Source organism: Acipenser ruthenus, chromosome 2 (assembly GCF_902713425.1).
Source record: "Acipenser ruthenus chromosome 2, fAciRut3.2 maternal haplotype, whole genome shotgun sequence".
Lineage (NCBI taxonomy): Eukaryota > Metazoa > Chordata > Actinopteri > Acipenseriformes > Acipenseridae > Acipenser > Acipenser ruthenus.
Genome location: NC_081190.1, coordinates 67,433,907 through 67,454,269, shown reverse-complemented (window position 1 = coordinate 67,454,269; position 20,363 = coordinate 67,433,907). Strand labels below are relative to the sequence as shown.

General features: G+C 38.5%; 2 protein-coding genes across 5 annotated transcripts in view; both read left to right on the top strand.

Annotated features, from left to right (window-relative positions):
• LOC117409580 (zinc finger protein 827) overlaps positions 1-19,434 on the top strand; it is a 50,159-nt gene extending 30,725 nt beyond the window's left edge. For 2 of the 4 annotated variants that reach the window (XM_034015842.3, XM_058999389.1), the window contains exons 6-14: positions 3,509-3,745; positions 4,502-4,559; positions 5,312-5,412; positions 10,409-10,546; positions 12,630-12,801; positions 13,228-13,394; positions 15,187-15,396; positions 15,652-15,829; positions 17,035-19,434. In XM_034015842.3, the coding sequence (XP_033871733.2) occupies positions 3,509-3,745; positions 4,502-4,559; positions 5,312-5,412; positions 10,409-10,546; positions 12,630-12,801; positions 13,228-13,394; positions 15,187-15,396; positions 15,652-15,829; positions 17,035-17,911 (2,138 nt within the window). In that variant the 3' untranslated portion in view covers positions 17,912-19,434. Of the gene's footprint in view, positions 1-3,505; positions 3,746-4,501; positions 4,560-5,311; positions 5,413-10,408; positions 10,547-12,629; positions 12,802-13,227; positions 13,395-15,186; positions 15,397-15,651; positions 15,830-17,034 lie in introns of all 4 variants that reach the window. The other 2 variants (XM_034015841.3, XM_058999379.1) reach the window with 1 other exon arrangement.
• On the top strand, positions 556-2,095 carry LOC131701482 (zinc finger BED domain-containing protein 5-like). The gene has a single exon (XM_058999413.1). It carries the CDS (start codon positions 624-626, stop codon positions 1,746-1,748), a length of 1,125 nt encoding a protein of 374 aa, XP_058855396.1. The 5' UTR covers positions 556-623; the 3' UTR covers positions 1,749-2,095.
• Positions 19,435-20,363: the final 929 nt, after the last annotated feature.

The window sequence follows — 20,363 nt, the reverse complement described above, 5'->3', positions numbered from 1 at the left end:
ATTAGGGGGAAAAAAAATCTCACCGCACGTATGCAATGCCTACCGGAACAGACACATATAATCATAATTACTTAGCGGTGCATGTACAGAAACATAGTACAGTAAGAGTTACTAACATTTAGGACAGTAGTACCCCAGTCACCACTGGGGAGAATGGGATTTTAATGTTGCCCTTAACTGAACTTAAGCATTACACCTGCGTAACTCCGTACACAGCAATAATAATAATTAAAATGATTAAATGTTTTTTTTCATTCATGTTTTTTTTTGTAGTGTCAACTGTCGCTTTTTACATTCTATTAATAACTAATATTGCCCTAATAATTTGCACTCCCGATCAAATCAGAAAAATTAAATCAGCAAGATTAATTTAACTTTTCATATTAACAAAGGCGTAATACTTACAGATAAAAACATACTGCAGTTAAAGGCAACTTTAAAATGTTCTCAAATCTCGCCGGTTAATATGAAAACTATGGTGAGCCTACTAATAAGCGTCAAATGCAGAAATGCTTACGACAAGAGCTCAGTGACGTCAGTCTGAGACGTATTTGGCGGGTGGAAGTAAAAGATATTATTAGTGAGAGAGAAAATAAATAGTGAGTGAGCAAACATTAAGAAAAATGGATAAGTCTTTAAAACGTCCATGTACTGCTAGTTGTGCTGAAGGCAGTGACAACGCCGAGTCCAGTAAAAAGCAAAAGAAGAGAAAGTTTGATGACAGTTACATTGATTTGGGTTTTATGGAATTTAGTGATGGGCGGCCGCAATGCGTTGTATGCTTACAAATTCTGTCAAATGAAGCAATGAAACCTGCAAAGCTGAAACGACATCTTACTACAAGGCACCCAGAATACAAAGATAAATCCAGGGACTTTTTTAAAAGAAAGAAAGAAGAATACAATCAACAGAAAACTAAAATGACAAACATAACAACGGTTCCAGAAAAGGCTCTGAAAGCATCCTTCTTAACAGCGCTTCGGATTCCAATGAGTAAAAAGGCCCATACAATTGGAGAAGAACTGATTCTTCCAGCTGCTGTAGAAATGTGCGAAGTGATGGTTAGCGAAGATGCAGCGAAGAAACTGAAGGACATACCACTTTCTAACGACACAGTAAGTAGGAGAATTGAAGAGCTTTCAAGTGATTTGAAATGCCAGCTCACCGAAAGGCTATGTACGTGTGAGAAGTTTGCAATTCAGCTTGATGAGACAACAGATGTTGGTAATGCAGCACAATTGTTAGTTTATGTTCGTTATGTTTGGTTGGGGGAAATTGTGGAAGATTTTCTTTTTTGTCAGGAGTTACCAGAACGTACAACAGGTGAAGACATTTTCAAGTTATTGGATGATTTCATGAAAGCTGAATCTCTAAACTGGGAGAAGTGTGTTGCTGTTTGTACAGACGGCGCGGCCGCTATGACAGGCAACAGGAATGGTGTTGTAGCAAGGATACGAGCTATAAACCCAAACGTAATTGTAAAACACTGTATGCTGCATCGCCAGGCCCTTGCATCGAAGAAAATGGAACCTGAATTACGTGCTGTTCTAAATGCAGTTGTGACAGTTGTGAATTTTGTAAAGTCCAGGCCTTTGAATTCACGCCTGTTTTCAAAGTTGTGTTCCGAAATGGGTGCTGAATATGATAAATTATTGTTTCACACGGAGGTGCGTTGGTTATCTCGCGGCAGTGTTGGAACGAGTTTTCGAACTTCGCAAAGAACTGCTGGGCTTTCTTTCTGTGCATAATCCTATACTTGCCACAAACTTTTCTGACACGCTATGGATCACGGCGCTTGCATACCTCGCAGATATGTTTAACTTGTTGAATGCCCTGAACCTGTCCACACAAGGGGGCAATACAACCATACTTGAGGTGAGTGACAAGATTGCATCATTTATGAAGAAACTAGACATTTGGAAAACAAGAATGAGTAATGGAATCTACGATATGTTTCCACAAATGACAGAATTCCTGGATACGAACAGCATGACAGTTGACTGTGAGAGACACTATCGTTGCTCACCTTTCAACTTTGGCAGAGTACTTTGGAGTTTACTTTAAAAATTTAAACATGGAGGAATACGATTGGGTTCGAGATCCATTTTCATCTTTTGCTAAGTCATCCTGTCGCTTGAGTGGAAAAGCAGAACAAGAGCTGGTCGAACTCTCCTGTGACCGCACGCTGAAAATTAAGTTTCAGGAACAAGCCCCTTACCAGTTTTGGCCAACTGTTGCAGTGGAGTACCCAGTCTTAGTAAAAGAAGCCATGAAAGTGCTGCTACCTTTGCCAACAACATATATATGTGAAGCATCGTTCTCTGCTTTGGCAGCTATGAAGACAAAGCTCAGGTCCTGACTAGAAGTGGAGAATGATTTGCGAGTTTGCTTGTCAACCATCACACCAAGGATAGACAGACTGCAGTAAGAAGCAGGCCCACCCATCTCACTGACATCTACAGGATCTGTAAGTGCTGTGTACTTTTTTTCTTTAAGCATTATTAACAGTGTGTGTTTATAAGTACATTTTATATACTTTTGTCAGTCAGTTTCTCAGTAGGGGGTCCGTGATTAATGTTACATGTGAAAAAGGGTCCGTCAACAAAAAAAGTTTGAGAACCCCTGGGTTAGCTGATTGGATTTCTATGGGATGCAAGCCTCTCACCATCAATTCATGGGATGACTCCAGCCAATAATTTCCTACATACATATGTAGTATATAGTCATGTGCATTCATATGTGCAAAACATACATATGTAAACAGGACCCTGATTGTCATCCTTTCTAGTTTTTCAATGTGCTTTACAGTCAGTGTTCCAGCTGCTCCTTTCCTATTCATATTGGCAGAATTTTCTGTCTATGAGCATCTCAAATGGAGCAAGGCTACAAAATGATAAATCTGTATCTTCTGTAGAACCTACAGGGGTCCTGTCAGTGTCTGCAAAATTGCCAAACCTGCACAGACCCTCACCATGCATCACTGTAGTACATTGTATATTATAGGCTGCCATTGCATCTAGAGAGGCTTTCCTGATCTACTATGTGCCTGACCAATTGCACCTGAGCTTATAACATTAAAGATGAGACTAGTTCACAGTACAACCTGCAGTACTACAAGTCTTATTTACATTCCTTTTTTTTTTTTTTTTTTTGGTGTGGTCACCAATTATTTTTATTACAATTATTTTTTTTGGGGGCTCAGCTCACCGATACCACCCCTGCGCTGACTCGGGAGGGACGAAGACAAGCACACGCTGTCCTCCGAAGCGCCACTCGGGAGCCCCCCTCTTATTTACATTCATGACAGTGAATAAGCAGCATGGTCTGCCTCATTTCTCCATCTCATTCTCTTCTGTTGATTTCTTTGCTACTCAACCAAAAAGGCTATTCTGTATCGTATCAGTCTTGGGGTAACCTTAAAGTCCTGTCCTTGGCCAGAACATTAGCTAAGGTGTATGACAGAGACCTGGGAAATAACACATCTTTCTACTCTGCTTGATTTCAGCAGAAAACAACAAAGAAGCGAATATACAAAAGGTCACAGTGAAAGCAGAACCAATGGAAGTGGACTCCCCCGAGGACCTTACCTCCTCTACTCACACGCTCGGCTTCAGCACTTTACCAAGGCAGGAAAAAAACGAGCCACTACCAAACTTACCTGAGGCCTTGGGGCGCCACCAGAAACCTCTCTTCAGCCAGGATATATCTGTCAAGATGGCATCCGAGCTCCTGTTCCAATTGTCAGGTACAAGACTCCTTGACTACAGTGGAAAGAAACCTGATAACTTTACTGGGAATCCTGGTATGCATCCAGTTTGACTGCCATTAAAACTCCTTGGGTGGCTACAAGGGCACACACACACCGTTAGTTAGATAGGGCCAATTTGCTTCTTGAATTGAGGTTGTAGTGACTTTGTACTTCCATCTTTTTTGTACCATTTCACAGCTATTTGGAAACCTATCTAGGGAAGCTGTCAAATGAAAGGCTTATATTTCATTCAATTTAATAAGTATTTTAGTCGACATTTAGCTATCAGTTTTAATTATAGTGCGGGTGTTTTTTTTGTGTGTGTGTGTGTGTGTGTGTGCAGGTTTTCCACATGTGCAGTTGCCTCGGTGGATGCAAAAACTCTTAACTCTTTGCCTATTGTTGGCCAGAAAATGCTGTTATCTGTGAATTTTAGAAGCAAGTCTGGCACTGGTTTGTCTATGTGGGTCTCTTCATACGAGTTAATAAGTATTGTTGACCCAGTATGTCGCTAACACTGAATGTCTGTCTTCTCAAGAGAAAAACATCGACTGTAGATATTAATTCTATATAAATCATCTTTTATTAAAAGGAAAGCAACACAGGCATATTTTGCTGATAATAATGAACCCTCTCCTTTTTTAAATATGGTATCTGTATATATTGAAAGGGACTTAAGGCACACTGTAGTGATCCTTGCAGGAAAGTTTTTTTCTTTGTTTTAGTAATACAGTTTTTCTTTTTCGTTTTCAGAAAAAGTGAGCAAAACTCGCAACCACAAAGCTAACAGTATCCTGAACAGTATGAACAGGTAAACCACAAGAGGGAGCCCATTGATTCTGCACGAAAAGTTTAAGACATAAAACAGTCAAGGTTTATAATCTGATATGTATTGAGCAAATACTGAGGCTACAGTCTTCTAGGTTGTTTGCAACTACTTAGAGTTGAAATTTTAAAAAAAAAAACCTGGAAGCTACTGTAGGACTAGGTTTGACAACAACTGATTTACTTAGGGATTAGAAAACAGTGTTGCCCCTTTATAACGCTGTAGTCGGGAGCCATAGTTAAGAGACTCTGCTATTTGTGTTCTGCCTTATAACGAGACTACTAGTGTTAGTGCAATGGCATTATGGGGCAAATGGGAGCCATGACCGTACCGCCTTATAACCTGTTGCGCAGTATAAAAAGCTGCCTTATGAAGGGGTAGCACTATATATATATATATATAATATATATATATAATATATTTATATAATTTTGCAGGAGTATTAATTGAGGTGTGTCATTTAGCTTCACAAGGATGTAATAGACCTCAAAACATCAATTAGTTTCAATACCACCTGCTGCCATAATCTAGAAATACAACCTTTAAATATCCTTTGCATTTGGACTAATCAAGACTGAATATTTCTGAGTTTCACTCTTATATTCCACATGTTTTAATAGAAAGTGTTGTAAATAATTCAAATGCTTTCAAGTTACTCTTGAATGATAACACCAGTGTAGGTTATTTTAGGAACTCAATTATATTCTGCCTCTTTCTTTTTACATTTTTTTTATCAGCCCTTACCTTGAAGACGTCTTCAGACAATCACCCTTTAACTCCAGCTCCAAGGACCTGTTACCCAGCGAATCAGGCTCCTCTGGGAGGGCATCACTCCAAGGTATAAAATCACTTGCTACAACCTCCCTAAAAAATATAGCGTTATACATCCCCACGTGTTTCTACAACTATTTAAATAACGTACCTGTAATTTTTCTTTTCGTTGTTAACATCATGACAACTTTTTACAATTTTATAAATGTAAAGTCTATCTCAAAGGTATTTTCAAGCTGTCTGCTTAGTGCACTCGGGTTTGAGATCAGAGGTCTGTCCTCTCTCTGATCTCTGCTGGGAGGCGTCATTTTCCTACCCGTATTCATGAAGAGACATGCCCCAATGATGCTGGGGGAGTCACGAGAGTGTGATTTCAGCTGAGAGGCTGCTGTGATTAGAACAAACTGACAGGCTGTGAGCCTGCAGTGATTGGGTGTGGAGTTTTGAAGCATGGAGTGAGACAGAAGGTGGCAAGAGAGTAGACAACAAGACAGGGAGAATATATAATACAAATACAGTTCATTTTTACTTCTAATACGTTGGATTGTCATGGTGACATTTTGTTATTTTATTTTATTATAGATCTAAGACGTATTTTATTGTAGTTTTCGATATTATACAATATTCTTTCTCAAGACACTATTTTAGGACGCACATATTACGTACATACCAGTCAGTTCATTTTACCCAAAGCCGATCTGAAGAACTTTTGTACTTTTAAAATTTAAATAAGTAAATAAATCGGATGGTCAAAATTAACTGTATTTGTATTATATATTCTCCCTGTCTTGTAGATGCTGTCTACTCTTTTGCCTTCCTCTCCCTCCATGCTTCAAAACTCTGCGCCCAATCACTGCAGCCTCGCAGCCTGTAAGTTTGTTCCAATCACAGCAGTCTCAGTTGAAACCACTGTCGTGTAGGAAAATGACACCTCCCGGCAGTGATCAGAGAGAGGACACACCTTTGATCTCAAGCCCGACTGCACATCTTGAAAATACTTTTGAGATACACTTTACATTTATAATTGTAAAACGTTGTCAGGATATTGACAACAAAAATAAAAATTCCAGGTACATTATTTAAACAGTTGCAGCAACACGTGGGGATGTATAATGCTATATTTTTCGGAACCCCGCTACTTCCTCTTTAAGTGGGTCTCAGTTACATCTGCTCCTGTATCTAATTCCAGAGAAAGAACCTTCATGGTAGCAAACACCTCATTATCGCATTCCGAATGGTTGACTCATTCCAAAAAGATTCCGAACGGTGGTACAGTTTTAAAAAAAACAAAAAACAAAAAAAACGCACTGGAATGCTCTCGATTTTCATTAACTAATGGCAGTCATTCCTTAGTTCTTAGTTCTAGGCAAGAGCTAATGAAACTACAATTCATATCTCTGATTAGTAACCGTTGATACAAAAGGGCAATTGGTGTTTCTCATCCTGGTATCCCAAGTTTCTGTAAAAATGATTACATTGTGTCATGACCTCTGCTGACCCTCGCCCATACACTTTATCCTGTGCTGCTTCCCCAGCTGCTTTATAAATATGAATAAATCAAGTCTAATTGAACAGGCTGGGTGCTTTAGTGGATATTAATGTAAAAGTGTTTCTGAAAGACAACAGTCGCATTCCTATTACACCTTGCCCTTCTCCATGGAATACATTTGTTATGAAGTATTGACTTCATAATAAACGCTGTCAGCGCCTCACTCTGACCTTTGTTCTCTCTATGTTTATCTTCAAGAGTCCAGCTATGGCTTTGTGGGGTCCACTGCTTTAGCCATTTTGTGCCAATAGTTTTCCAAAAGCCATTTGTGGTGCAAAATCCTTCTCAGGGTTTTAATCTCTCAGGTGTTTCAACTGTAATTGGTAAAACATTATTGGCATGATGGACCTGTGAGAATGAAGTTAAAGAACATTGCTCAATGTTTGTTTTGGGATTAACGTGTTTATGTTTTTTTTATGTGATGTTTGTCTTAATTTTTTTTCTCAAGTGTGTTTTTTTTCAACTATTTCATGAAACGCTTTGAGGTGCCGGATCATTAAAGACACTCTATAATTGAAGTCGTTGTTGGCAGGGCACTGGTTGAGGATATAATAATTCAGCGTTCCCTCTAAGCTTTTTTGATACTGACAAACTTGCTGTTTTGACTGAGAAAGGGTAAGTTATCAGTGAGAAACCTTTGGCCACGCATTAACCCTTAATGTATTATTTTTTTTGCATTATACAATTTTGAAATAATATTCCAACACAAGTATCTCAATTTTGCTATTTGCTTTAATTTTAAACAAGATATTTATTGTGGTCCTGCCTCTGATTCGGAATCATAGAGAGATTCTTTATGAAGCGTATATTTACCTTTTATGAAGCCTGTCTGAGATCCTATCATAACTGCAGCCCTGTCAGTTGTTGTCATAGATATAGACTGCATGCTTAACTGGTGGCCTGCATAGAATTGCTTTATATTACTGTATGAAACACTGGCGCCTGCACTGCTTTCAATTGTAACCATAATAGCAAATTCCTTTTTTCAAAAATGGCCAATTCTGTTTTTTTCCCCACTTTCTATCAACGTATTAATAATTAAACATGGCATTTGAACATAAATATAATGTTGATAGTTAATATTACCACAATCCTTTATTTTTATTAAAGCCAGGAGTTTTTTTTTTATAAGACTCTTGTTGCTGTAATAGTAAGTAAAGCACCTGAAGACACTTCAAACCTGTCATAATGTTTATAGACACTTGGCTCATTGCTGGCATTAAAATAAGCAAGAAAACCTAAGAATTATATTACAAGTTCGGAAAACAAATGTCCAGCACAGTTGTGAAAATCATATTTACAGTCTTCCACTAACAATGTAGATCAGTGTACAAATGAAGTAGTTTTGAAAAGACTGGTTTATCCTATTGCTGGCATTACAATAACAATTAAAAAATATTAAACAATTTAATAACAGTCCAGCAATGTCATGTGAGAGTAATTGTATCTATACTTAGTGTTTTACTGTCATTACACTAACCAGGATAAAATATGAAACACTGATTAAAAAAAAAAAAGCGTGTTGACTGACTCGTTGCTCTAAAAAGGTTCACTGCTGTGTATCACCCGATTTTTAATTTTAAATAGCGCACCTTTTAATGTAAACACATAATTAATCCTCCCAATTGTTTTGTTGCTAATTCTGCCTTGTTGTTTGACTTATGTCTTTATGAAACAAACGGTGTGTAGTGTAGTGACTACATTATTCACACAGTAAAGTGATCAATTTCCTTTAAGGAATGTATAGCAAGAAAAATTGTTTTAAGTTTGTTTCTTCGTCAGAAAATTATAAATTAAGAACTGTCCATGGTTTAATATTGCTAATTATAGCTTTATTAAAGACAGGTAACATGGAGAGAAATAAACAAAAATAATTAAACCCACAATTCATTTGGCTTACTTCGAGAAAGCCCCACCTTGGGCGCAATACAGTACCTTAGAGCTAAGTTTCTCAGCATAGAAGAATGCAGTGCTTTGACATTGTTGACGTTTTATTTGCTTACTTGTTTTTTCTATGTGTTTACGACTGCATACCTGTCAACCTTTGAAAATACAAAAACGGGGGGGGGGGGGGGGGCGAGAGAATGCAGGTGCGTGGCAAAGTATGTGAAGTTGCTTTGCGCACTGAATGCATGCCTGCCACAGGGCTCCCCTGGGTCCTAAACCCTGCTATTACACACGGGTAACCACACACTGGTAACGGGTAACCACACATGACTTTTGCAGACATTAAAGGTTTGCTGACATCAGGGATTTTAACAGTAGAGTTTTTGAGCAAAATACAGGAGAGTTGACAGGTCTGCGACTGACAATATGATCTTTTAATGGTATTGACTCATACATGATCAATGGAATGACAGCAAAACTTGAAGAATATTATCCTACCATCCTCATATACATAATCAGATTATTATTTTTATTTTTTTTTAACTCTACTGTCTTTTGAAACATTGCATTTTTGTTTTCTTCGTTGGTGCAGCCGCCATGTTGAGTTTCAGTAGAGACATGTGAGTGAAGTCACCAAAAAAAATAAAATGCACATGGTATGTCTTCTTCAATTACTATACTATACACTTAATGTGTATTTTCGACTCTAAATTAATGTTTTGATTACAGTTTTACCAGTTTCAAAATGCTTGAGATAATGATATTTCTGAAATGGTTGTTTTTGAAAAGGGAAATAAAAACAAAAAGTGTCAAAGTATGAGTGTAGTGGTTTTAATTTGTTTACCGGAGTATTTATACTTCTAAATAATGCAGAAAGATTGTGCTTCACTGATAAGTATTCAATTATACGACGAGTTCAAAACTGCAAACTTCATGAGCAGCTCTCTTCGTAGATGCAGAATCGCCTGACGCCTGCTTCCTCCACCCTGTACTAGTAGATTCGCTGGTGCCCGAGCAAGCTCTGCACCAATGTGGCGTGCATTTTTACAGAGGGAAATCAGAGAATCAGCTGCAAGACTGACGCAAATATGCTTATGTTAATGCTTTACAAGAATGCGCTCAAAATGATGAATTTACCTCGATGTTGGAGTCTCGATTGAGGTTGATATTTATGATAATAACTAGCGAAAGTTAGTAAACTGAGTGCAAAGGTTGTTGCCAGTTATTGCAAAAAATGCGCGCGTTTTAGCCTTAGAGGGAACGCTGCTAGTCAGTATGTTATGTTCTCCAAAAGCTTCTCTGGATTGTGGGAAAGCTTGTAGAGGTAGTCTTCTGTTAGAAGACTGGACTGTACTGCCAGACTAAGAACTTCTCAGCTCTGAATTTTAAATAGAGCCAAAGCACTATACCACACTACACTAGTTATTCTAAAAGTAACATAACAAGAAGCAGTTGGAGGATTTTTTTTTTTTTTTTTTAATTTAGCAATCTAAATTTTAACAGGTCAGACATTGACCCACAGAAAAGAAGTAGAAGCACTTTGAGAACAATGGAAAGCTGTTCAAGAATGTATTTCTTTATCTTCAGGTGCCATAACAGCACTGTATGGTGGGGTTTTGTGTTTCAGACTCTGAGAAACCGGGCCAGGAGTCAGGGAACGGAATACCTCAGTGGAATATGAGCGAGCAGCTGTTCCCCTGCAGTATCTGTGGGAAGGTGTTCGGGAGACAGCAGACACTTTCTCGACATCTCTCCCTGCATACCGGTAAGTGCGGCATTGGAATAAATACCATCACAGGAGCTACCTCAGTAGTTCACAGGGTTTGTCTAAGTGGGGATTCAAGTGATATGATTTGGAGGGTAGGTAGCTTCAAATGTCATTCTATATTTTATGTATTCTTTTACCTTTGCCTTAATTTTATCATTTTTTTTTTTTTTTAATGTTTACAGTTGTTCTGAGTGATTCTTAGTTCTGTTACTCCAACACTGAATTTAATCCATTCCTTTTTTTCTCTATCAGAATCCCCCTGGTATTATCTGTGCATGTTGGATCCGAGTTGCCTTTCGATTTCTTATTAACCACATATGAATGATATATAAGTTCTATGGATTCATATTGTTCTCAAAAGGTACCGGCAACTTGGATTCTGCAAGCATGATTCAGATTTATAAAAATTCAATATTGGAGATTATAAACATATGAAAAAATAAATAAAATTATACATGAAACAAATTACTCTTTTAATATGAGCATTTATTTATTCTGCAACTATACTGTACAGCTATGGCAGTACAGTTTTGCATCACCCTTCAGTCTAATTCTGATTCATAAAGTCGAATTAAACCTGCTGAATATTGTTACGTTAACATATACAATTACATACTGCTTTGTAGTTTTCCATATACTTAACAAAAAACTGACAAAAATTGAAAAATGTGACAATCTAACATGAAAACGCACGATTTCTCAATTAGAAGTAATCAAAAGGTGACAATTAGAAGTGGTAGCAAGTAGATTTAAGCTGTATAAGCATGATTTTTACATAGATTTTGTAACTTCAGAGCAAGCCATGGTCATACCTCCTCAGAAACACGCTCAGCCATCATTGTACTTAATAAGGAAGGTTTTAGCAGATGTCAGATAGCTAACAGAGGTTATGCCAGCCGAAGCACAGTATCTGGGATCATCCAGAAAAATAAGAAGACTGAAAGCGGTAAAGCTGCCCTCCGGTCCGGACGCCCAAAAGTCAGCACTGCTCGCCAGGATCGCCACCCATGCCATCCAAGTTTGAGAGACAGCCAGTCGTGTCCGCTTACTGTGGCAGTGGAAAGACACTGGAGTGTCTGCACGTACCGTGAGAAGGCGTCTCTTGGAGAATGTTTTGGTTTCAGGGAGGCCTGCTAAGAAGCCCCTTCTGAGCAAGCAAAATATCAGAAATCGTCTGCACTTTTGTCGCACTTACAAAGACTGGGCCAAAGTAATTTTCTCTGACGAGTCCTCCTTCAGCTGTTTTGGAAACAGAGGAGGATTAAGAGTTCAAAGGTGCAAAGGAGAAAGATACAAGCCATAGTATACCACCCCAACAACAAAGCATCCGGAAACTGTCCATATCTGGGGATGCTTTTCTGCCAAAAGCACAGGATCCCTACACGTGTTACCCACGGGGACAGCTATGAACAAGGACTGGTTAGAAAGAATGATTCCTAGCCCACCTGACCCAGACCAACAATCCTATGTAGTAGTAGAACCCCAACAGCAACGCTTCAAGACCACCTCTTCCCTATGGCTCAGAACCATTTTCCCAACGGTGATTTCTACTTCCAAGATGACGGAGCCCCTTGCCATCAAGTCAAACAAGTGAAGCAATGGTTAGAAGACAACAGTATCACATTGTTTCAATTATGGCCTGGAAATTCACTGGATCTTAATCTTATTGAGAATGTTTGGGGTCTGATAGGACAGGAAATCAGGAAAATTCAACCATGCAACCAAAACAAAATGGAATCAATTGTAAAGGCTGCATGGAGGAATCGAAAGGATACTCGACCCTTCAGCGCCTCTTTGAGTCCATGCCTGAGAGGATTAAGGAAGGATATGCAATGTAAATATCAAGTACTACTATTATGGCTTCCAGTAGACTTTTGCGATATTATTTTGTAGTTTCTTTGAATATAATTTATTTAACGTCATGTAATCATTTACATTTTTTTTTTTTTAAATGATGTCTCAAACCTAAAACTCTTGGGTGATGCAAAACTTTTGGCCAAAGCTGTATACTGCAAAACAGAAAACACAAACATTTCTGATAACTGAGCCAGCAGGGTTTGACTGCTAATTCTAATTCTAGAAGAGAGAAAGTACAAGTGTCACTTGTGCCCCTATGCTGCCAAGTGCCGTGCCAACCTCAACCAGCACCTGACGATCCACTCCGTGAAGCTGGTGAGCACCGACGCTGAGGAAATTGTGAGCGCAGTGACCACCGAGATCAGCGAACGCAAGAACTCCCCCTATTTTTACTGGTAATGCTGTCCCAATGCTATCCCAATAATAGGTTGGGGGTGATAGTATATATGTTTTCTAGTATACATAATACAAATATGAACAAATAAAAGTTACTATTATCCAGGGATGGAAATAAGACTCCTATTGCATAGCTTTTTCATCCATTCCAGGTCTTACTATGAGCTTGAGCAGTGTATAGGTAACAAGCTCAGGTGTGTCTTATTAAACTCATAGTAAAACCAGGAATGGGTCAAACTGCTATGCAATGGGAGTCATATTTCCCTCCCTGATGCCCGTTTTTTCACTGTAGCCCCTCTACACCTGTGCATTGTATTGTCGTGGTAGTTGTTTCTTACCTAGTATTTCTGTTGGTTTCAAATGAAAAGTGCATTACTTTTGTTTATATTTTGTTTTGTCTGCTGTCTCTTCTCTGCTCCCTGCAGCTGCCACGTGTGTGGGTTTGAGACAGAGCTGAATGCCCAGTTTGTCAGCCACATGTCCCTTCATGTTGATAAGGAGCAGTGGATGTTCTCAATCTGCTGCGGCACTTGTGACTTCATCTGTAACGAAGAAGGGGAGATGAAGGTGCATGTAAATGCAGGCCATGCAGGTAGAGTGTGTTGACTTGTTCTTTCACGTCTCTTTTCTTGTTCTGTTCTTATGACTGCAGTTGTTTCATAGATGTATTTCTATTTTCTTGTTGTTTTTTTTTCCTTTTTTCTCACCTTTTTGATATCTCTTCAAACAGAAAATCTATTTAGTAGAAAGATGTTCATTGTTTTGTATAGTGTATAGTATTTTGAAGGCATATACACAAGGATTCAAATACCTGTAAGTGTTCTGCAGGTCTGCATGTGGTCTAAATTTAAAAAAAAAAAAAATGCTGAATTAATATAGATAATGAGCACTAATGCAGACTATAAATGAGTAATACTCATGAGAATCATGTTATTTTCTTTCCAAAGCAAGCGGGCCTGACGTCCCATTTTTTAAGACATTGGTGTACACAGAATGAATGCCTTTCACACATGGCACTGACGCAAGGTTTAGAGCTGTAGGTTATTGAGCGGAGTTTGAAACTTAAAACTTAAATTAAACTACCATCTCAAAAAAAAATAAAAATAAAGTTGTTTGTTTATTGTCATTAATTATATACTTTACACCCAAACTTTTATAAGAAGTGCAGGTTATCGTGTATGTGGAAATACGGTAAACCTTTTGCTGTCCATGACTTGTAGTACAGTGATTCTAAAAATGCCTTCACTTAGTCTAGACTAACTAAAAGATCTCTGCCCTTTGAGAATGCTATGCTAGTATGTATTTAAAGCCTTGTTTATCACCCTGTTAAATAAACAAGGAACTTGGGGCCTGCATGGCTATTAAATATTTTTACACAAGGATAGATGAATATCTAATTTCCATGGGAGTCCTGGGGAATAAAATACTGGAAGTTGAAGTGATCTATCAAACCTAAGGGGGGCTTGATAAAGCCAGAGTTGTTGTTGTTGTTGTTATTATTATTATTATTATTATTATTATTATTATTATTATTATTGTTATTATTATTATTGTTATTATTATTATTATCTATTAGTGATTTCTCTAATCTTGCTTTCAAAATGGTGTTGGCAGCCATGACTTTGACCTCTGACCTAATGTGTCTTAACATGTTTAGGTCAGGTGACTTCTTAAGTTTCTTCTGTATAGAGACAGTACACTTGGAATTATTGTCTTAATGTTTGGTACACAGTTGCATACAGTATAGCTGTATATAGCTGCTGCTCAGTAAAGACCCCTTCAATGCCAAATTGCTTTTACCTCTGACCATACTAATGGTACAGACCACAATCTTTGACATAGGGTATTTATAGTTGGTGCACAGTTGTATTCTGTGATACTCACTTTCAGAGGGTGTCCTTGCAAGCATTATTCAATAACATTTACTTACAGGTAATGTTCAGTAGTAATTTAACCTTTTCATTGCTGCATAGTTTTTAAGCTCTGGACATATCAATGAGTTAGATCATTTTCACATTTCCATTTTACTTCATGTTTACAAACCATTCAGTCGTTTAGAGGGTTAGCCCCTGCGTGACAGAGAAATAATGACAGGGACACATCTACCCTTTTCATTAGGCCTTTATCTCTAGAGCAACATATGTGGTAAAACATGGTAACAGGGATGTTTAGGGGTCTACTTCACTGACACCTGACTGAAGGGTACATTTTGGGAAACACATCCAAAGTTGATTAGGCTGTGCTTGGTATTTGTTCTGTGATTCAAGTCCACATGCTGTGAAAATATAGTTTTTGGTTGGGGGTTGGGTTCTGTTGGCAGTAAATTTGCCTTCTGGAGTCCTGAATTCAGGACACAGTCTCAATTTGACAATTTCTGAATTCAGGTCACAACTCAAAAAGCCCTTTCAGTGAGACAAAGAGCACATCCTCCTCGCTGTCAGCACTTAGCGATTCCTTCAATGGCTCAGAGAGCAGTGACATCGCCCACGGCAACGAGGAGCTCAAGAGCTTACTGGCCACGCCCATGGAAACAGGCAGCCAATCAAGTTCCGGGAGCCACTCTGGATCAGGCGCAGAGGAAAAGTCTGAAAAAGGTACCTGTAAAGTTTACAGAAGATACAAACATACAGGAGTACTTTTGCTTAGAATGTTGCTGTATTATAAACTATGTTCATGATTTAGACAGTACTTTTGATGTGATTTATTATTGCAGCAATAAGAATACTACACAGGGGGAGGGGCAATTGTAAGAAATAAAAATGTGGACTAAATTAATTCTAATGGAAAAGGATACTAGAGGAAAGGAATGTGAAAATGTCAGTTGCTCCTATAAACCCATTGCCTTCCAGGTTTCGAATGCGTCTTCTGTAACTTTGTCTGCAAGACGAAGATGATGTACGAACGGCACTTGCAGATCCACCTGATCACGCGGATGTTTGAGTGTGACGTCTGCCACAAGTTCATGAAGACTCCAGAGCAGCTGCTGGAGCACCAGAAATGCCATACCGTTCCGACTGGAGGGCTCAAGTAAGGAAAGCAAGTACAAGAGAGGTTCATTCTTGATTTGTCCTGTACTGTAGCTTCACTCCGCTTGGTTAGAAATGTAGTTTCATTATGGCAGCACATTGTGAGCCCCAGTAGTCAGTCCATATATTCTTTAAACATAGAGGTCAAAGTTTTTTTATGAGAGCAAAAACACATTTCAGTGTCATAAAAATTTACCTATTATTTATTTTAAACCGTTTTTAAATTTTTTTTTTTTTATAAATAAGGTTTGGTAATCTTAACCTTTCTTGTCTGTTTCCAAGGGGGATTTATTCGGTCTCAAATCTTAGTTGATGTTATTAATCACAGTTGTTGTTGTTAAACCTCCCGTTTTTGTTTTTAATATCTTGAAACACAGCTCTTATAAAGCATGTACAGTGTGATTGAGTCAGACCAGATAAACACCAGGCAGTGCATTGGCCCATGGATAGTAGACACCTACAAAGCTTCATCAAGAAACCCAGAGACCCACAGACAGGTAGTTTAGCACTAGGGTCCAGCTCACTGCATACACCCGCTGTTAGATCGACTGAACAAAAGAAGTACATTGGTCATAACCTCCTACCTTATTTTTATCTTTTTTACAATATTTTTTTCTGTTTTTGTGGTTGTGACAAACCCTTGATGTGAGGTCAAACTTAAAAGAAACTAAGTAGGTGCTTAATAGGATCAATCTTTCAACTGTGTTTTATATATACTGTATTACCCATGTATCCTTTAAGCATAAACTATACACTTGTTATAAAGTCAGACAACCCCAATATAACATCTTTGGTTTTACTTGTGTTTTTTTCTCAAACATAAATAAAGGCTTGATTGTAACATCAGCTTTTGCTGACAGCTGCAAGAAAAACAGGTTAGTATTCATGCAGGTTGTGACTTATGATAGCCATGTAAACTCCATACAAGTATATTGTGTACCTCATACAGTGTATAACTTGCTTCCTGAGTATAATGCCCTGTAATACTTCTAAAATTAGTCTGAAAATTATGGTACTGAACGTTGTCTGTTTGACACTCTTAGTTTCTTATAAGTTTAACATTATCTACAAATATGGATATGGATAAAACTAAATGTGCTTTCCTCATTTTGTCTATCATAGATAATGGAAATATTCCATAAATAAATAAATGATGAAATGGGCCAGCTTCTCGTGTTAATGACTTTCTTTTCATTGTTTGGTTAGGTGCCCCTTCTGCATCTACTCCACAAACCGGCCCTCGGCCATGGAGTGCCACCTGAAGTCTCACTACAAGATGGAGTACAAGTGCCGCATCTGCCAGGCGGTCAAGTCCAACCAGCTGGAGCTGGAGATGCACATCCGCGAGCACAGGCTGGGCAACCACTACAAGTGCGACCAGTGCGGCTACCTGTCCAAGACGGCCAACAAACTGATCGAGCACGTGCGCGTGCACACCGGGGAGCGGCCCTTCCACTGCGACCAGTGCAGCTACAGCTGCAAGCGCAAGGACAACCTCAACCTGCACAAGAAGCTGAAGCACGCCCCCCGCCAGACCTTCAGCTGCGCAGAGTGCGCCTTCACCACCACGCACCCCTTTGTGTTCAGCCGCCACGTCAAGAAGCACCAGAACGGGGAGTGCCTGGACGACGACCAACACCACCACCACCACCATCATCCAAGGAAGGGCAAAGAAGCCTTCTTGTCCACCAGCAGCAGCAATAGCAGCGGTAGCAGCAGCCCTCTCTTGACCATGTCCGCCTCTCATGCGCTGCAGTCCGTGGCTCTGTCTGTGACGGGCAAGCAGCAGCAGGCGGCAGAGCCAGTTCTGCGTTACCTTTCAGCAAACGGGACCTCTTTTTCCTCCCATTACGAGAAGTACAGGAACTGTGACCTGGCCCATCTTATTCCTCTCACCACCCTCTTCCCACTTAGCCAGTTCAGTGACCGCTGTGGCAGCACCAGGGGGAGCAACACATTCCACCATTCTCCTTCCTGCTCCAGACTGCGACCCGAGTCCTCCTGTCCCTTCCCCTCTCCAGACTCACCCAAACACTCCTTCCTTGCCTACCTGGGGCTCACTGAGAGGGCAAAGACGATCTAAGCTTGCCTCCCTCATACCCACCCCCACTCACTTGACAGTACCGCTGCAATAGGAGCTTTTCAAGTTAACACGACTTACTGAATATAATGGTAGTTGAGCTAGAAAAAATAAGGCTGTATGTGCGCTTATTGCATTTATATCAAGGCTGCTTTTTTTCTTTGGTTATAATCATTTTAGTTAACTTTTCATAAATAGGAATCCACTGCACTATCCAAAAATCACCAGGAGGGGAAGAGAATGAGGATGGGGGTAGAAATTAGACAAGTTGTCAACAGTTTCTGATGCTCTCTTCACCGTGTTACTTCTTGGATGTTTTGATTTTTTTTTTTTTTTTTATCTGCCAATATTATGAATAAGACTCAAAACCCAAAAGTAGTTCCTAACAGTTATAAAACTAAACTTTTATATTAAGCTATATAAAAATATGTATACAGTATATATGTACGTATGTGTGTGCGTGTGTATATATATAAATTATTATTATCATTATTAATGAATGTGAATGAATGAATTAATTAATTAATTTCCATACATTCCTGTCAGTGTTCAGTATCCACACTGCTCTTCACATGGTGCTATGTTTATGGATGCTCAAAATGGTTCCCGATTTGGACGTTTCTTGGTTCAGGCCCGAAGTTTGGATTATACTGCAGGGGCACCTGGGAACTCCTAATGTTTTAGAAGGGTCAATTAAAAATTGTCCCCAATTTATTTATTTTTTTCAACAAAACACTAAATATCATTAAGGATTAGAAAATAATTCATAGAGAAACACTTTGAGCAATGCATGCTGTTTAAAATATATTCCTTACACATCATCTTGGCCATTAACCCAGCAGTGAGATAAAAAAAAAGAAAGTCATAAATACACTGTCTGCTTTTGGGAGGCTTAGCTATTACTGAATCCTGAATGGTAAAGCTTGATGTGTTTGGTGTAACTAAAATTGAACTGCCTTATTGTTATGAAGTAACACCTAAAATATACCTTACTTCTTATTCCCTGTTTGCTACCTATGTTGTCTTACCTGTAAGGGAATGAGAGTAGCACATTCGAACGTGTGTGTGTGTGTGTGTGTTTATCATATTCCAGGTACATCTGTGTATATTTTGAGTACTGCAGTGGCTCCTCTGTATTTAACCCTCTAAGGAATTGGGAAAAACATAAAGTATTGTTTGGATATAATATACATGGATATTAGAGGAATCCTGAGAGCAGGTGCTCAGGCTAAATAAAAATTAAAAATGACAGTTTTGCACAGTGCTTTAGTTTTGCACTATTTTGTATTTGTCAATAAAACTAAAACAGTAATGATATTAAAGACGGTGAAAATCTAATAAAATTAAACAAGAGTAGAAAAATATTTGCTTGTTATTTTAAATACATGCTTATGTTTTAAGTATCAAGTTTCCTAAGTTTGTGTTTTTGGAAGAGAAAAAAATTGCATACTCTTTATAAAGGGATTTTGCATTCACTAGCATTTTGCTGAGTTTGTTGTTTTTTTTTGCCTTTTTTTTTTTTTTTTTTTTACAAATGAAAGATACTTAAAGGCAGGTTTTAGACCAAATAAATAAAGGGCTGCCTGAACATAAGCGAGTACGTTTAGGTCAGAATCTGTGGATCAATTCACATACTTCTCCTGCTTCAGTTTTTGCTTTGTATATCTACAGCATGCAGCCCTGGTGCTACATTCATGCTTTCGACGAGTTTAAAACTCCCAGTGATTTTGTATTATCGTTTATACTCTAGCGCCACTTGCTGGTAGTAAAACAGAAATGTCATTGAGAATAAGTCAAACTGATTTTTCAATGTCTGTTCTCAAAAACTTCTCCATCGACTGACACTTTGTGTCTGCCTTCGATTGTACGGAATAATCTGTAAAGGCTGCACTTCCACATTGCGTTCAGTGGGGAGAAAAAAAATGTAACGAATTGGTCTAACCCTTTCTAAGCACTCGATTCAGCTATTGTTTGCCTAAGTGTAAGCAGCTAGTGGTTTAGTTTTTTTTTCGTGACTACATTTAGCACTTCAGAAGTTGCATGATATTGCAAACTCTAGTTAGCACTTACATCATTTTCTTAAGAATGACTTGTCGATCTGCATTAGTAATGCAGTTATTTCTCAGCACTGTCTCTTTGATTCATGTTTAGCTTTAAGTTTGCTGTATTTTATTATTCAATAAAGCGCCATAAATGTTTTTTCTGACTTTCTTTTCTTGGCACAGAGTAAAGATGCTATGTACTGTATAAAGCTTTTTTTTTTTTTAATCTTTAAGGCTGTACAGGGTTGTTTGTGACAATAACTGGTATTTTAGAATGTATTTCTTTGTTTTTTGCATTGTTTTATGTTCATATTGCCAGTTTTCAATGTACCAAGATTTGGAAGTAAAGCTTACTCCAAATAAAACATTGTTGTCCCTTTTATTGTCTATAATAACTACATTAGGACAGATTA

Excerpts from the sequence above, each read along its gene's own strand:
- LOC131701482 (XM_058999413.1), top strand. The coding sequence starts at position 624 with ATGGATAAGTCTTTAAAACGTCCATGTACTGCTAGTTGTGCTGAAGGC.